Here is a 17,081-nt window from a genome sequence, read left to right on the forward strand (position 1 = left end):
AAAGAAATCGTCTCAAATTGTTTGGTTCTAGCCATCATCAGAATGGATGTTTGTTCAGAGCTTCTGTCAGCCTCCCAAAATATTTCACTCTGTGCACACCTCTAAAGCGCAAGAACACCTCTGCTTCCTTCAAGAAGAAGTACACCCTTTCCTACGTAAAGGGATCATAGAGCCTGGGCCCTTACAACACTAGGTCAAAGGGGTTTACTTTCTTTGCTTTCAAATTTCCAAAAAGGATGGAGCTCCGATTAATCCTTGACCTCTGGCAAATACATCCTTTTGGAACATTTTCAAATGACCGTGCTACAGGATGTTGTCCCCCTGCTGCTACAAGGCAACTTCTTGACTGCACTAACTCTAAAGGACACCTACTTTCACATTCCCATCCATTCAGCTTTGTTTCATGGTAAGTGGACAACACTACCAGATCAATGTGCTTCCCTTTGAGGTCAATACAATCTTTGAATTTGTGTTTTTGAAATGAGTAGTGGTAGTAGCCACCCACCTCAGGAGGGTGTACACACATCTTTCCCTACTTAGACGATTGGCTGATCAAGAGCACGGGCAGGTTGCATTGTTTAGCACACTCAAGCTGTCCTGTCCTTCCTTCAGTTTATGATTTACAATAAAATCCAACAAGTCGTCCCCTTCAATCCCTGCAGATTCAACTATTTCTAGGGTCTGTTCTCAATGTAGTCACTGCCAAAGCTCACCTTAACACTGAAGTAGTACTATTTTCTCTTAAGCTACTGCCTTTTTTTTGTGCCATGTTGTAATCTTCCAGTCAGGATGGTTATGTCTGTCATAGGAATAATGGCTTTTCATTGCGACAGTTCCCTATGCCAGACTGCACATGTGCCCATTGTAGGAGTGCCTCTCAACCCAATATTAACAAGCAAAGGATTGTCTACAGGATCTTGTGTTAGTGTTGACATTGAACAATGCTTGCTGTCTGCAGTGGCAGACCATCACCAGTCTGCTGCAGTGGAGGGCCTTTACAGACCCTATTCTACAAATGACTAACATCACATATGCCTCACTCCCAGGCTGGGAGGCACATCTTCACAACATGACAATTCAGGGTCTATGGTAGCCCCAGCAACAGGGGTTCCACATCCGTTACCTCGAGCTTCATGCCGGTCACCTATCCCTCAAAGCCTTTTTTATCCCCAGAGCATTCGGGGCAAGGCAGTGTTTAAAAAAAACAGACAATATGACTGCCATGTGTTATCTGCAGAAACAAAGCTGCACTCACTTGCATCAGCTGTCATCACTGGCATCAGCTGTCATCACTGGCACTGAAGATTTGACTGAGGGATTCACCATTGCATACTCCTCCTAACGGGGTACCCGTCAAGAGATTGGAGACTTTGCGGACCTGCCTAGCTGGATGCCTCAACAAGTCCACAAGTGGGAACTTCACCCACTAGTTCTAATTTCAATGGTGGGGGCACTTGCAAACAGATCGCTTCGCCACACATGGAAACGCAAAATGCTAAAGCTTAGCCTCCAGGTTTCTGCTCCCAGAGTTTACTGGGGTTGAACTGGTCAGGGAAATTTGCCTACGCTTTTTTTCCTCTTCCACTCTTTCCATATGTGGTAAGAAAGCAACGGCAGGATCCTAATTATTAACACCTTCATGGATCACCTCAAAAGGTTGTTCCACCAAGGTTTCCATCTACCCCGATAAATATAGTACTCACTCGAATCTTGGGTCCTCCATTTGAGCTAATGCATTCCTGTCCTGTGCAATATCTCTCTTGGAAGGTAGCTTTCCTAATAGCTATTACTTCCTTCAGATGTATACATAAGCTGCAGGCTCTTACCCTTCACGAAGCTTTCATTTGTGCTGAAAGGTAAGTCCTTCAAACAAATCCCAACTTTCTACCAAAGGTGGTCTCCTTTCGTTTTTTTCTCACCCAGACTCCGTAGCCAAGAGGGACTTTAATAGCCTAGATGTCAAAAGGGCTCTAATGTATTCTATTGTGGAAACTCAATGTTTTCGTAAGTATCAACTGCTCTTTCACTTTTTCCAATATCAAAATTCCTGCATAGCTAAATTGACAGTTAAGTGTATCCAAACTTACTGCCTTAAAGCCTGAAGGTATCTCCCTGTTCCCCTTGGATAACCTCTACTAGGCAAAAGGGGCATCTAAGGCTTTCGTAAGAAATATTCCTATAACTGACATCACTAAAGCAGCTACATGGCCCACGCAGCACACATCTACTAAGCATTACTGTGTTGATAATGTTGTCTATGAGCAAGTTACAGGTGGACAAACAATCTTAAGAACTCCGTTGCAGACAACTGCACCATCTGCTAACTAGCCACCTCTTATATTCTTTAGACTACACAAAGCATGTGTACCCCCACCTACACATGCTACAAACAGAATGTTACCCTGTAAGCATGTGTTTGGTTTGTAGCCTGTAGTGATACAGGTTTCTATCCCTCTAATCCCCCACCCGATCCCCACAGACAATCCTGTAGTCAGTCTATTTGCATTTTTTCTGTAACATTAACTGTTACTTTATCTTACACACAGTTTGTGTCATCACCATATTCCTCATTATTCACCACTCCATACTTGCAGTCTACTGTTTTGCGTAAAAGAATGAATGGAGTTGGTGCCCGTGAGCATTGCCAACTAAGGGAGGAGTCACGGGTTACCTTGTGACTCAGACTTCTTCGAACACAAAGCAACTTTAAACGCCTGAGCCCAACAATAGATGGCTGGAGTATCCAGAGCATGTGAATTTACAGGCCGACTACAAACAGATGCTTACAGGAATCTAGCATATTCTTTATTAATCTTTGCTGTAATAAAAAGGACCAGGAGCTGGAAGTTTAGGCCCTTTTTAGGGCAGGAGGTGACACACCTCTGCCCAGGATGGGCATTGTTGCTGGTCCCAGAGAGCAGGGGCTCTCCACCAAGTGTCCAGAAGCATGTCTGGCTGTGGCTGGCTGCCTATAGCCAGTCAGAAACCACACCATAGTTGGTAGGTTTGCAGGGGGCTCCTTTGAGGTACCCTCTGAGTACATGGTACAATAAATCTCATACTGGCATCAATGTGGATTTATTGAGAGGAGTAGTTAGGTACTGATCCAGTGGCGTACCACCAACAATAAATACTTCACTACCACATACTCACCTGGGTCCATAAACACACAACCACAATTTGAGTAAACCGCTGGAATCAAAGTTTATAATTTTTCTTCACAGTTTTCAAGATTAGTTATTCAATACTCCTAACTAACCTTTCACGGATCAAACATTTCTTTCCTCTGGTCGATGGACCATTAGTTGAACTAGTTGATGGTGAAAATGACATAAGCTAACTTGTTCTCTATTCAATATAAATAACCAAAGACTCAGGAAAGTTTAAAATCTTGTGAACCATCTCAAATACACAGTGCAGTCACTATCTTTCTTAGGAGAGAAAATTCAATTAATTCATCAAACGAATACTTTGGGTGATGATACAGTGGTGATGGCGGTGTTGTCTCGAGTGGGGTAGGCTTCCACCCATTTGCTGAACGCACACACAATAACCAGCATGTATTTTAGACCATGGCACCTTTCTAGCTGAATGTAGTCCATTTGGAGGACTTCGAAGGGGTAGTCGGGGACCCCAAACCCTCCCCGGGGTACTACAGCCCCTTTCCCCGGGTTGTGTTGCAGGCATATCATGCATTGTTGAACCAGGCGTTTTGCTGCGTCAGCTATTTTGTCGTTCTGCCAAACTTTAGAGACAAGTTCAGTCATGGGGGCGGATCCTATGTGTGCAGGGGAATGTGCCATGGTCAGTATGGGGATCAGATAGGAATTGGGTAACATATATAAGCTCAACTGCAACCATTTGTCAGTGTCTTTCGTTCGCCAGCAGCCTTCATCATCTTTTTAGTCCCACCCGTGCCCATTCAGTCAGTTCCTGTGGTGTGCTAGTCGCTTGAATGTCTCTTATGGTCTCTCTGGCGTCTTTCCATTTCTCTCCTTGAGACCGGGTTACGTACATGCGGGTAGTCGACCTATTCTCAGCTGTCATTCGTGCAGTGATGTCGGCTAGTGCATTCCCTTGTCCTATGATGTCCGTGACTTTCTTGTGTGCCTGGCACTTGATTACCGCTAGCTGTTTGGGGGAGGAGGACTGCTTCGGTCAGGGCAGAGACTGGGTCTCCATGTAAGATCGGTGTGCCATGTGAGGTCAGGAATCCCCTCTCCTTCCAAAGGAGCCCAAAGTGATGAACCACCCCGAAGGCATACTGGCTGTCTGTGTATATGTTAGCGGTCGTCCCTGCTGCTAGGATGCATGCTCGTGTAAGGGCAATCAGTTCTGCTGCTTGTGCGGATCGTTGTGTGATGCGAGCTGTCTCGACAACAGTTCGGGCTGTGGTTACGGCGTATGCAGCGGAAGTGGTACAGTCAGGGAGTTTAATGCATGAGCCGTCCACCCACAGTTCACCGTCAGGTTCTGGGAAAGCAGTATCTCGGAGATACCCTGCTCCTGGTCTGTTCGTCAGTGAGGGTCACACAGTCATGGAGGGGAGCGATGTTGGGGTCATTCTCGGGCAAGGGTAATAGGGTTGCTGGATTCAGAGTGGTGCATCTTTTCAGAGTTATGTGGGGTGCCAGTAAAGTCAGTTCGTACCCAGTCAGTCGTGCGCTAGTCAGATGTTGGGTTTTGGTCTGGTTCAGGAGGGTATCAACAGAATGGGGTACCAGCACGGTGAGGGAATTAGAGAGTACAATTCCTTCACTCTGTCGGATGGAGACCGCAGCGGCAGCTACGGCTCGAAGGCAGGCAGGCAAACCTCTGGCTGCAGGGTCAAGAGTGGCAGAGAAGTAGGCGCAAGGGCGTTGCTTGGAGCTGATGGATTGTGTCAGGACAGACAAAGCGCATCCCTCCCTTTCGTGAGTATAAAGGGAAAAAGGCTTGGAATAGTCTGGGGTTCCTAAGACAGGAGCTGAGCAGAGGGCATCTCGTAATTCTTTGAACGATGCTTGGCATTCGGTGGTCCAAGGGAGTGGGAAGGGGACATCTTTGGCTAGGAGGGAAAGTAATGGCTTGACAATGAGGCTGAAGTTTGGCAACCACTGTCGACAGAAGGAGGTGAGGCCTACCAGGGAGCGGACTTGCTTCTGGGTTTTAGGGACGGGAGTTTCCAAAATGGTCTTAATTCTGTCGGGCGTAAGTTTCCTCCCTTCTTTGGACAAAAGGTGGCCTAGGTATGTCACTTGGGGTTGACAAAACTGCAATTTCTTTTTGGAAACCTTGTGACCATTCTCTGCAAGGAAGTGTAGGAGCTGGATGGTGGCCGTGGCTGCAATGGGAGTGGTGTCGGCTGCTAAGAGGATATCATCTACGTATTGGATTAACACCACTCCATCTGGCAACTGTACTGTGTCTAGCTGTCTCTTGAGGGCTTGGCTATAGATGCTGGGACTTTCGGTGTAGCCTTGGGGTGCTCGACAAAATCTATACGAGCGGGATTTTAGGTTAAATCCGAAAAGGTAGCGGCTGTCAGGGTGGATGGGGATGGAGAAGAAGGCATTCTTGAGGTCAATGACAGTGATAGTGGTGGCAGTGGACGGGATCAGGGTCAGGATGGTGGTGATGTCGGAGACCACAGGGTATTGTGGCACGACTACCTTGTTAACCTCTCGGAGGTCGATGATGAAGCGGTACGCTTTTTCATCCCCCTCTCCTTGTTTCTTGATGATCAGCAGGATAGGGCGGTTACAAACGTTGCTGACCACCTCCTCTACCACTCCTGCATCTACTAAGGATTGAACAATCTTTACCAGTGCCTTCTCGCCTTCGGGAGATATCCTATATTGTGGGAGTGTTGGGAGCGTTGCGTCCTGTCGTACAGTTATGTGCACGGGGTCAATCATCATTCGTCCTACGTCTGAGTCGGTCTTTGCCCATAAGTACAGGAGTAGGGTGTCAAGCAATGATATGTCGGCGTCCGTCACAGAGAGCATGTGTCGTGTGGGACAAAGTCTGAGCTGGTTGGGATTGTCGTACAAGATGACTTGGACTCCGTCCGGTGAACATCTAATGGTGGCTCGGAAATGCTTCAATAAGTCAAGACCCATAATGGCGTCGGGGGTGTTGGAGGACAGCAGGAATGTCATGTCAGTAGCGTGGTTTTCTAAAGCAAAAGGGATTGGTGTGGACAAGGGATTAGTGGAGGGCTTCCATCAAAACCTATCGATGTTACATGTGAGCCAGACAAGGGTGCCCTTGGAATCAGTCGTTTGGATAAAGCACTACGTGTTGCTCCTGTGTCTACCAAAAATGGAGACTTCGTGCCTAGGACCTTAGCGGTGACATAAGGGCCTTGCTGGTCAACATAGAGCTAGACTGGATCCCTCCCTTGCCTTTGGCAGTCCTATGCAAAGTCGTACGTGTTGTCGTGATCAGACTGTTGGCACTGATTCTGTCGGGGACGGTCAAATGTGTTCGTTTTACCAGGCCTGTCGTTGTTATTGTCATTCGTGTGCCCTCTCCCACGTCCTCTATTTCTCGGATTGTTCGTGGAGTCCCTCGTCTCCTTATTTTTGATCATTTCTAACAGAATCGGGCACTGGAATTTCCAATGTCCGATCCCTTTACAAAACGCACATTGGTTCTCGGTCAAATCCCTTCGTCCAGCATAGGATGTGGATGCGTTATCTCTAGGAGGCGGGTTGGTAGTTTCCTTTGTAGGATTCCCTTCCTATCTTCAATCCCTGCAACTGTGCAATCATAACTCTCTCTTTTAGGTCTTTCTTCTTCTTTTCGGATGCCCTGTCATTTTCATTATTTTGATGCTCGTAGTACTGGGCCATCTGAAGGATAGCCGCGGTTTTGGAGGCTGCCCAACTACTCTCGCTAGTCTGCAATTTCTGCGAGACTTCCTGTAACAGACCTTTAACGTAATTCTGGACAAACCGGTGATGTCCGGTTGCAGTGGTCATGTCCTGACCACTGTAGTCAGAAAACACCGTCTCGAATCGAGAAAAGTATTCGGAGACATCTTCTTGGGGTTTCTGTCGGCAAGCCGTTACAGTTGACCAGTCTACCATTTTCTCAGGGATCAGTGTCTTTAGTTTTTGAACAATTTTGTCGGGGAGTTCTAAAATAGCCTTTAAGGGTTTCTGTCCGGGATCTCGTTGCCTATCTGTCATCAAGTTGTTTCCAGGTATGTCCGAACAGCTTAAGGTGGTCGACTTTCCGGATTGATTCCACACATCAGCTGGTAGACATAACCCGAAAAACAAGTCGATATCCGCTAAAGTCATGATTGTGGAACCTAGGGCCGTACCTAGTTCTGTATAAAAGGCTGTGGGGTTCTTTCGTAAGTTCGGTAAGGTTTTTCAGAATGTCAGGATGTTCTGTCGATCCCAGGGTTGGTATACCCAGTTATAAACTACCCTTCCCTTTGCGTCCTGATGGTTAATGTCGTCATGAGTTCCCTGACCTCGTGGGGGGGCCCAGTAGGGGGCGGCCTCCTTTATCGGCATCACGGTATCAACTCTTCCTACCGGGGGTTCGGTCACTACAGGAGTCGTGTTGTTAGCTATCGGTCTTTGTTCAGTGAGATGGCGGAAGACTTCTAGCGTACGCGAGAAGAGTTCTGTCACGTCACACTCGCTCTCATCTCCTACATCTACCTTTCGATACAAGTTCGCAAGGCGTTCAGGTCCCTTATCCTGATGTCTCTCCTCATAGGCTGTGAGGGTATGGTAGCAAAATCGTACAATAAAGTGTCGTTTATGGCTGCTAGTATAGGTGTCACATATATCTGAAATATATTGTTCCGTCTCTTTTCGGTCTATTAGCGTTTTCACAATTTTGTCAATGCCCGCTCGTTCATGGCTGTTCATGCGGCTTGCTCTCGTAATTTCCTTCCCTACAGTTTCATACTGGTTTGAAGCTTCAGTTGATGTGGGGTTTAGTACGAGAGGCTCGGTCGGCGCGGAGGCCGTGGGTACTGAGGCCCTGGTACTACCTTCATTAGGGGTCGGAAGTTGTTGGTGCTGAGCTATAGGATGGGAGGGAGCATATGGAGGGGGCATATAGATGTTTGGGGGACCTAGGAGTAAATCATCGTTCGCCTTTTGCTTCGGTGGTAGCTCAGGGTAAAGTGCGGAGGGTGTTCTAACGGGGCATTGTCCCGATGTTTCAGACTCCTGTTCTTTCTTTATTTTCTCTCTTTCCTTCATCTCTTCTTCTAGTCTTTGACCAGCCAGGTGGGCTGCTTTTCGCATTTCTTTTTCTACCTTCGCTTCGTCTCTCTTTTTACGCTGCATTGCTTCTTTCCGCCACATGCCGAGACTGTCGAGCATGGTTGGCGTGGTTTTCTGTTTAAGAAGGGCTGTTTCTAGTGCTTCTATTTTATTTATATCAAAAGATCCCATCAGTGGCCACTGACTTTCTCGATCTTTCTTGGTTTTTTTATGCCATAGCTTGCTGTAGGCTACGGCGACTAATCCATACTTTGTAAACATGTCCTTATTAGGGGTTCCCTCCAGTGGAGCTGGATGATCTACCTCTAATAAACGGTCCGGGCTGAACCAACTACCAATCAATGGGGAGAAGATAGGCATGACGTATAGCGGTCAAAAATACTACAAACAATGGTGGACAAAGGTCCGCACTACCTATCCTTCTCTATTTGCAAAGACTAGACAGAATATTCCTATTCTTCGTTATTTGCAAACAGGGAATATCTCAAGAGAACCAATAGAACCAAACAATCAGTGGGGAGAAGATAGGCGCGGCGTATTATCAGCCCTTACTGATATGGACAAAAAGTCCGCGCTACCTATCCTTCACTATTCACAAAGGGAGAGAGAATATTCCTATTCTTCACCGTTTGTAGACAGAGAATGTCTCAAGAAGAACCAATGTCGCTTAACAACCGAGGTTAAGTGATTCAATCAATAAATATTAACTAGTATTTTCAAACAATCAAACAAACAGAGTCGTGCTGCACGACCTTACCCGGACCGTATGGACAGTTTTCTCGTCTTCCACTTCCAGCGCCCGGTCGTCCTCTATTCTTCGTTAGTGCCCCGGCGCTCCTGAGGGTCCCCAGTCAGGACCATAGATCACTCGAGAGAGAGAGAGGTCTGTTCGGAACCAGCAAAGTTCGGATGATCGGCCGCCAGACGAGGGTCTATCAGGCGGGAGCTCTTCCCGATCGTTGCAGTCGTTCACTCTGTCGTCAGGACCTCTCCCACTGGATCCACGTGTCGCTGATGAGCCCCACGTTTGGGTCGCCAATTTGTGGAAAAACAGCTATTCCTGGTAACCTTTCTCATCACTGTTTTGGCGTTAATCCCCTCTAAACCACTTCGACGATTATCAAATAAAGAGGCAGACGCTGGAAACTGGAATGCGGGAAACAGAGTTTAATTCGCTCCGGAGCAGAACACGTCAAATCAGACAAGAGGGTATCTCCTCGAGTTGCATCTCTGAGGCCTGGCCTCTTATACACAGGTTTATAGCTTTATTACATACAACACATTCTTGGCAATGCTTTGATGTACGGAAAGACATCCCCGAAATCCCCGCTCCAGGCCCGTTCCCACACATCTCTACAGTAGAAGTCCCCACCCCGATCTCAGCATGATGGCTATCGCGCAGCTGGACATTCCGCTGGGAACAGGAATATGTGTGATCGGTCGGATCTGATGGTGTGAAGACATCGATTAATCTCGGCCCTCTTTGAAGAGGGGTGAGTTTCTACTGTAGGGGGCAATAAACCGCATCCGCAGGGCTAGGTGAGGGCCTGGGATCAGCTTGGACAATCGGGCACAGGGGAAGGGGGTTATCAGAAGCCCGTCTGTGTGAAAGAGATGAAAGGGTATGTGGGTTCCGCACGGGATGTGGCTCCGGGGCTGGGTCGCGCTGAGGCTGTTTTATGGTTTCGACAGATGCTTGGGGGTTGCCAGTGCGCGGGGGATGATCGCAAGGCCGGGGAGACGTGCAAGCGATCGGCAATGTTGCGAGAGTGGCCATAGGTTCTAAAATGGCTGCCGCTTACGTGTTCGCAAAAGGTCTGAAATGGGACAAGATGGCGCTGGTAATGTTCACTCTACGATATAATATTTAACAATGTAACCTGTGGGAAGAAACAGCTTTAAAAAGTCTTTCTAGAGACACTTGTAAAGATGTGTCAAATACTTGCCTCACTGCAAAAAGCAAGCATCAGGTTTCATTGGTCGGGCACCTTGGAAAAACTTGAATTTTTAATGCGTGCCAATTCAGTCTATTGCTTCTTTTGTGTGCACATTTATGTTTAAATAGTTTTGTAAAATGCACTAATTGATGACTCCTATTTGTTAAAACATTTTCTCTGGAGGGCTACCCCTCCACTCCAAACCCTCATTAAGAGGTCGGTCTCTTGGCTTGCTCGCTGCAATTCAGGTCCAATATTACAACTCCCCACTTTCAACTAGCTGCCCCTGCTAGAACAAAAGGTAAACCAATATCTTAGTGAGCACAGTTTACTTTCTGCAGTTTCTACTAGAGCTAGGGCATTCCCCTTTTGTCAAATAAATAAGCATTGCAACTTTCTCTTTTCTGATTAGATTAACTAAATGAAATAAAAAGCACACATTTTTAAACAAGTTGTTCTACATTTCATTATTGTAAATACTTTTAAAAGTTTGAATAACACCTTCATCTCCTTTCTTTACATCATGAGTGATAGAGAAAATAATCATAAATCAAAGTTTATTAACAATAAGGAATAATTTAAGCCAGTAACATAGCAAGCATTCAACGTGTGGCCTCTATCAATACATGTGAATAAAACTATTTATTTTAATCCTTTTTTTGTACACCTCACTATGATGCATCATTACATTTAATGTTTTAGTATACCCTTAATAAATTATCGTAGTTTGTGAAATAAGTGTTCATGTAATGTGTGTAGGTGATGTTTCTCTAGGGCAAAACTAGCCAAAAAGTAGTGGAGCACAGCACAGGCTACAAAGAAAAACAAGTAATGCCCCTCTGGCATATCATGTCAGCACCCTAATATGGTAGTATCTAAAATAGACATTTACCTGTGTTGTGTTATAATAGTCATACAGTTGTTGTGAAACATCAGCAATGTCATTTGTGAGGTCATCAGGGTGAAGGTCATGTTATCACTTCCTAGTAACATTCTGCATCAAAGTTCATACGATGTCACTTTCTATCATGACATTAAGGCCAAAAGATGGCACTTCCACTATCAGTGGTAAATTAGTGAATAGATGTCTGTTTTCTTTTCATGATTCCATTTCTAGGGTAATTTTATTCCATCATTGTTATAGTTAGAGCTGTTCTTTTCTATACCCACTGAGATGCTAAGGAATGCATTTGATTCCATGGTCCTTTGATACTAGTGGAAACCATTGACCTTTTTGTGTCTGAACTTGTGTTCAGATTTATATTAACGTTGGTAGAATTTGGTTCTACTTGCAGTAGCAGAGGGTTGTCGGTATGTTGATGTTGGTCTAGCTGAATAGCATCATGAATGATGGATAGTTTTGGAGGTCTACAAAAAACACTAAAAATTTCCTGTTAAAATTACTTTCTACAAAGTGAAGTTGGCACATTTTGCGCTCTGATTCCCCAATGTGACTTGTTTAAAAAATAATAATAATTTTAGTCTTCTCTGTTTCCAGACACATTCCTTAAGTTACCGGAGGGCTGTTCAGGGTCGACGAAAACGATTTGATGTGTTGTTGGCTGAGCACAAAAGCAATACCAGGGAAAGGGAGTTGCTTCGCAACTCTGAACATCCTCCTCCGATGCCGGCTCTCAGGGAACCACATCCCTCGCCTTCTAAAACTTCGCAGGAACTGCACCAAAATTCTCATGGAGCTACTTCGTCAGACTCTAAGCATTCATTACCTTGTAAACCCAAACCCGTCAACCCCAGTCTTCCAAGGTAAGGAAAAGCTACAAAACATAATACTACTTTTACTCAGAACGTAATTTTGAATAAAATACCACTGTTAGATGTTTGAATTTATGGGTTACACATTTGGCGTTCTAATTAGTATGTGGAGGTACTAGAGATGCTGTTGCGTGACGTGAATGTAGCGTTCATTTTCAATAATCAGTAAGTACTGTGTTGTCGAAGGCAGGTAAATCTATTATGAGCATTGGGGAATAATGTCGCCAATAGAGAGCTAAAAAAGATGGAGTGCTAAGAAAATACTCTTTACTAGTTAACGTGAATCATTGTGAAATATTAATCTAACCTGTGATATCTCTCAAAGAATAACCTCTTTGCTAGCCAGTGTAATGGTACATTGGTCTAAAGTTTAAAAAACCTGTATTGATCTTTGTGTTCGGGTTAATTTTGGGGTTGTTTTGTTTGTACGTATTGTATTTAAATACTCATCTTAACGTAGCATAGCTATATTTCCAGGAACCTCACATGAATAAGCTATTTCTAGTTAGATTTGTGCAATGTAGATTTGATCATTTAAGTAGAGGTTTCTTAATCAGGAACTCCGTCCTGGGACACTTTCAGGACATGGTCATTTTTGCTTAAAATGCAAGTACGTTTGATCCTTTAGGCCTACAGGGAACCCAGTGCAGCACAGCGGAAACCCTCCCAGCGACTCGCCATCTGTCCATGAATCGCCACACCCTGTTGTGCCTGCAGTTGATCCAGCCTCTCGGCTATCTAGTGATGACGGGGAAGGTGATGAAAAAGAAGAACTTGCTGAAAAACTGGACTGTCATTATTCAGGTCATCACCCTCGACCTGCAGCTGTAAGTTCACCATTAAATGTTACTTCTAGTTTTAGCACTTTTGTATTCTGTCAGATTCAGTACTCCAAATCTTTTGAACTTCCTGAGAGGTGAGATTTTAAGATTACAAAAACTGTAAGACTTTACACGCAGCGCGTCCTGGGCTGTATATATACCCATTCGAGGCATGTGGGCTGCTGAATTCATATCTTAGCATAGATCGCTGCCTAGTGTTGGGTCCGGATGATTGCACCTTGTTGTCCTGGAAGAGTCTTCGAAGTATCACGAGATAGGTGACTCCTCCCCTGGACTACAGTGCGCATGGGCATCTTCTCCATCCACAGATTGTTTTTTTCCGCCATTGGGTTCGGATGTTATTCCTCTACTCCAACTTCGGAATCGAAACCAACTTACTTTCTAAGGCCAAAAGGCCTTCTATCTCGACGGTATTGTTCTTGTTCGGTACCCCTCGACTCGTTTTAACTTTCCATCTCGATCCGGTGGTCGTCTACGCGGGCTGTTGGGCCTTTTCGACGCCACGTGGGATTGCTGTCGATGGAAAGGAGTCCGTTCAAAAGGTGCCCACAATGCCACGCCAAATTCCAGCATACTGACAAACATACAGTATGTAACAGGTGTCTATCACCAGACCACAACGAACAAACTTGCTTAGCGTGTGCCCAATTCCGTTAGAAGAAAACCATCCGGAATCGACGGGCCGCTAGGCAAGAGATGCAGCGGCAAGCACCGGAACCGGAGAACATCTTCGAAGACGACCTCCCGGAAGCGGCAGGCTCGGATCTGGAAATCGTCACCGTTGAGGACCAGTCGGACTCCGATGACCGGATCACGCCGGGGCAAAAAGTGAGTACTCAGCCCCCAACCCCGCTTATTCCAAAAGAAAAGGCTCCGGTCGACTCATCACCTAAAGGCCTTAGCTGAGATCGACAAGTTACTTCAGAAGCCTCGCCTTCCGGCTCTGCTCCGAAGCCCAAGACAAAGCCTTTCGATACACCCGGCCCGAGTAACACTCTCCCCAAAAAGGTTGTCGACCCGAAAAAGGTTGTCAAACCGAAGGGCATCGAACCAAAGAAGGTTGTCGACCCAAAAGAAGGTCGGCCAACGCAAGAAAGCTATAGAACCGAAAGCTCTAGAACCGAAAAAGAGTTCTAAGCCACAGAAGGTCGTTGATCCGAAGAAGATACTCGACCCGAAGAAAAAGCCCGTCGACACGAAAAAAGCCGTCGACTCGAACAAAAACATCAAGCCGAAAGAGGTAGTCGACCACAAAAAACAAGACCAACGTATCGAACCAAACACTCCGGTCGATCCGAAACAGGTTGTCGATCCAAAAAAGGTCGCAGAACCAAAAAAAGACTGTTAAAGTATTAAAGAACGTCGACAAGGACAAAATCGTGAAACCGAAAAAGTCCTACGACCCTAAAGCAACAGTCGAACCAGACACGGCTCCACGACCTAAGGCTCTCGAGCCGAAAAGTCATGGACTAGTCACCAAGCCAAAAACATCGGCACCAAGGCCCCGGACAGTTTAGTAAGAACTCTTCCATCCTGATCCAGTTTGTGAGGAACAATCTAAACTGTACATAAACCCTGAAACAGGAAAGGTTACAGTTTACCATCGGAAAAAGAGACCATTGGACACGGACACTCCTTCCCCTGTTCCTCCAAAGAAAAAAGACTTCGGGACATCCCCCTCTAGACCTTTCACCCCTCCTCCTCTCTACCCTAATATGCCTTTTGTGCCTTACTCTCCTACACACTCACAGTATGATGAGGAAGAGAACATGGGGGTAGATCCTCATAACGATTTTCATGAGCCACAGGATCCGGATGCACAAGATCCTGATGCACAAAATAACCCATGGGATGACCAAAACGATCCATATAATCGACAGCTCATCCCCAGACACCTCCACATACCCTACAAAACCGTCGCCTACTGACTACACCATTCTTTTGAACCAATTGCTAGATAGGGCAGCAAAATATCACAATGTGGACATGCACACTGACCCCATAGAAGAGGACTTTTTAATTTGACACCTTTCCTACTTCTGAGAAAAATGTCAGGACAATACCTATGTTAAAAAGGGTACTCAAACATGCACCAGACATATTCAAAGATCCAGCCAGAGTGCGCATACTCAATCCCAGAATAGAGAAAAAATATAAGGCGGCCCCTTCCGACCCTGCCTATATCAAATCCCAATTGCCTTTAGACTCACTAGTAGTGGCAAACGCCCGAAAGCGAGCCAACTCACAAACAACAGGAGATGCTCCCCCTCCAGAAAAGGAGTCTAAGATCCTAGAAGCCTCAGGTAAAAGGGTGGCCTCACAAGCTGCAAATTCATGGAGGATTGCAAACACACAGGCTTTATTAGCACGCTATGATAGAGCGCACTACGATGAACTTAAAGGTCTGCTGCAACACTTACCTGAACCTTTTTAAAGCTAAAGCTAACTACCTCATTCAGGAAGGCAAATTTATAACTAATGCTTCCATTAAATGTGCGCTTGACGCAGCTGTTACAGCAGCAAGATCCATTAATACTAGTGTATTACTACGCAGGTATGCGTGGTTACGCATCTCTAGTTTTAAGAACGAGGTGCAGTCCACAATCCTCAACCAACCAGTTAACCCAGATTTCCTGTTTGGTCCAGCAGTAGACTCAATCTTAGACAAAATGAAAAAAGATACTGAAACTGCTAAGTCTATGGGCGCACTTCAGTTTCAACAACACAGAGGTTCCTTTTGTCGCTCCTCTTACAGAGGCTCCGCAAGAGGCAACACATCACAGGCTTCCTTTACATTCAAAAGTAACACCCAGAGTACCTTTAATAAAGGCTCCAACAGAGGGGTTTATAGGGGAATCAATAACAATAACAAGGGCAGGGGACGTGGAGGCAATAACACCAGAGCCTCCACTGCCACCAAACAGTGACTTTATCACACTCTCTCCGGACCACCCAACACCGGTCGGAGGCAGAATAAAACAATTCCTACCAGGCTGGAATGCCATTACCACAGACAGGTGGGTGAGACAAATTATCCAGTATGGTTACTGCCTGGAACTTACTTCTACTCCACCCAACATACCACCCAAACATCGTCCTATGTCCAAAGAACACATCACACTGTTACAACAAGAGGTCGCGTCCATGCTAGAAAAGGGAGCCGTAGAGCCAGTCCCTTTTCAACATCAAGGGATGGGAGTATACTCTCTATACTTCCTAATTCCCAAGAAGGATGGGTCCCTCAGACCCATTCTAGACCTCAGACCGCTAAATCAATACATACTCTCAGAGCATTTCCATATGATCACTCTACAGCCAGTACTCCCGTTACTCCAGCAAAACGACTTCCTTGCTACATTAGACCTCAAAGACGCATACTTTCACATACCTATTCATTCAGCTCACAGAAAATACCTCAGGTTCACAATAGAAGGGCAACATTATCAATTCAAAGTTCTCCCGTTCGGGGTAACTACGGCCCCAAGAGTTTTCACAAAATGCCTAGCAGTTGTAGCAGCACACCTCAGAAGGCAACACATCCACGTGTTTCCATACCTCGACGACTGGCTCATAAAGGCCAACTCGTACGCACAGTGTGCAAGCCATACGTCTCAAACACTCCAGCTGCTGCACAGTCTAGGGTTTTCCATAAATTACCCAAAATCACATCTACAGCCCTCCCACATACAATAATATCTGGGAGCCACAATAGATACTTCAGTAGCAAAAGCATATCCAAATCTAGCCAGGATACCCAATATGCAGACTCTCATTCAAAAGTTTCAGCCACAACACTCATTACCAGCTCGAGTGTTCATGCAGCTCATAGGCATGATGGCCTCCTGTATATTCATTGTCCCTCATTCCCGCCTTCAAATGCGTCCACTGCAAGAATGCCTGACAAGGCAGTGGAACCAAGCTCTGGGAGAATTAAAAGACCTAGTGTTGGTGGACAGTAGCGCTTACAACTCTCTGCAGTGGTGGAACCCACAAAACCTTTCCAAGGGGCGACTGTTCCAAGAGCCGGTTCCACAAGTAGTACTAACAGCGGACGCATCACTGACAGGTTGGGGAGCCCACCTACTTCAATTCACAGTTCAAGGGATCTGGACAATCAAACTGAAAACACTGCACATCAACCACTTAGAGTTGCTCGCAGTATTTCTAGCACTGAAAGCTTTTCAGAAGTACTTGTACAACAAGACTGTGTTGATCCGGACGGAAACATGACAGCCATGTATTACATACAGAAGCAGGGAGGGACACACTCTCCACAGTTATCTCACCTATCC

General features: G+C 45.8%; 1 protein-coding gene across 1 annotated transcript in view; it reads left to right on the plus strand.

Moving 5' to 3' along the window:
• The window catches only part of ATXN7 (ataxin 7), a 371,238-nt gene that overhangs the window by 266,887 nt on the left and 87,270 nt on the right, over positions 1 to 17,081 (plus strand). The window contains exons 7-8 of the mRNA XM_078661542.1: positions 11,673 to 11,938; positions 12,576 to 12,774. Of these exons, the coding sequence (XP_078517668.1) occupies positions 11,673 to 11,938; positions 12,576 to 12,774 (465 nt within the window). The remainder of the gene's footprint in view (positions 1 to 11,672; positions 11,939 to 12,575; positions 12,775 to 17,081) is intronic.

The sequence above is a fragment of the Lissotriton helveticus genome, chromosome 9 (assembly GCF_964261635.1).
Source record: "Lissotriton helveticus chromosome 9, aLisHel1.1, whole genome shotgun sequence".
NCBI classification, from domain to species: Eukaryota; Metazoa; Chordata; class Amphibia; order Caudata; family Salamandridae; genus Lissotriton; species Lissotriton helveticus.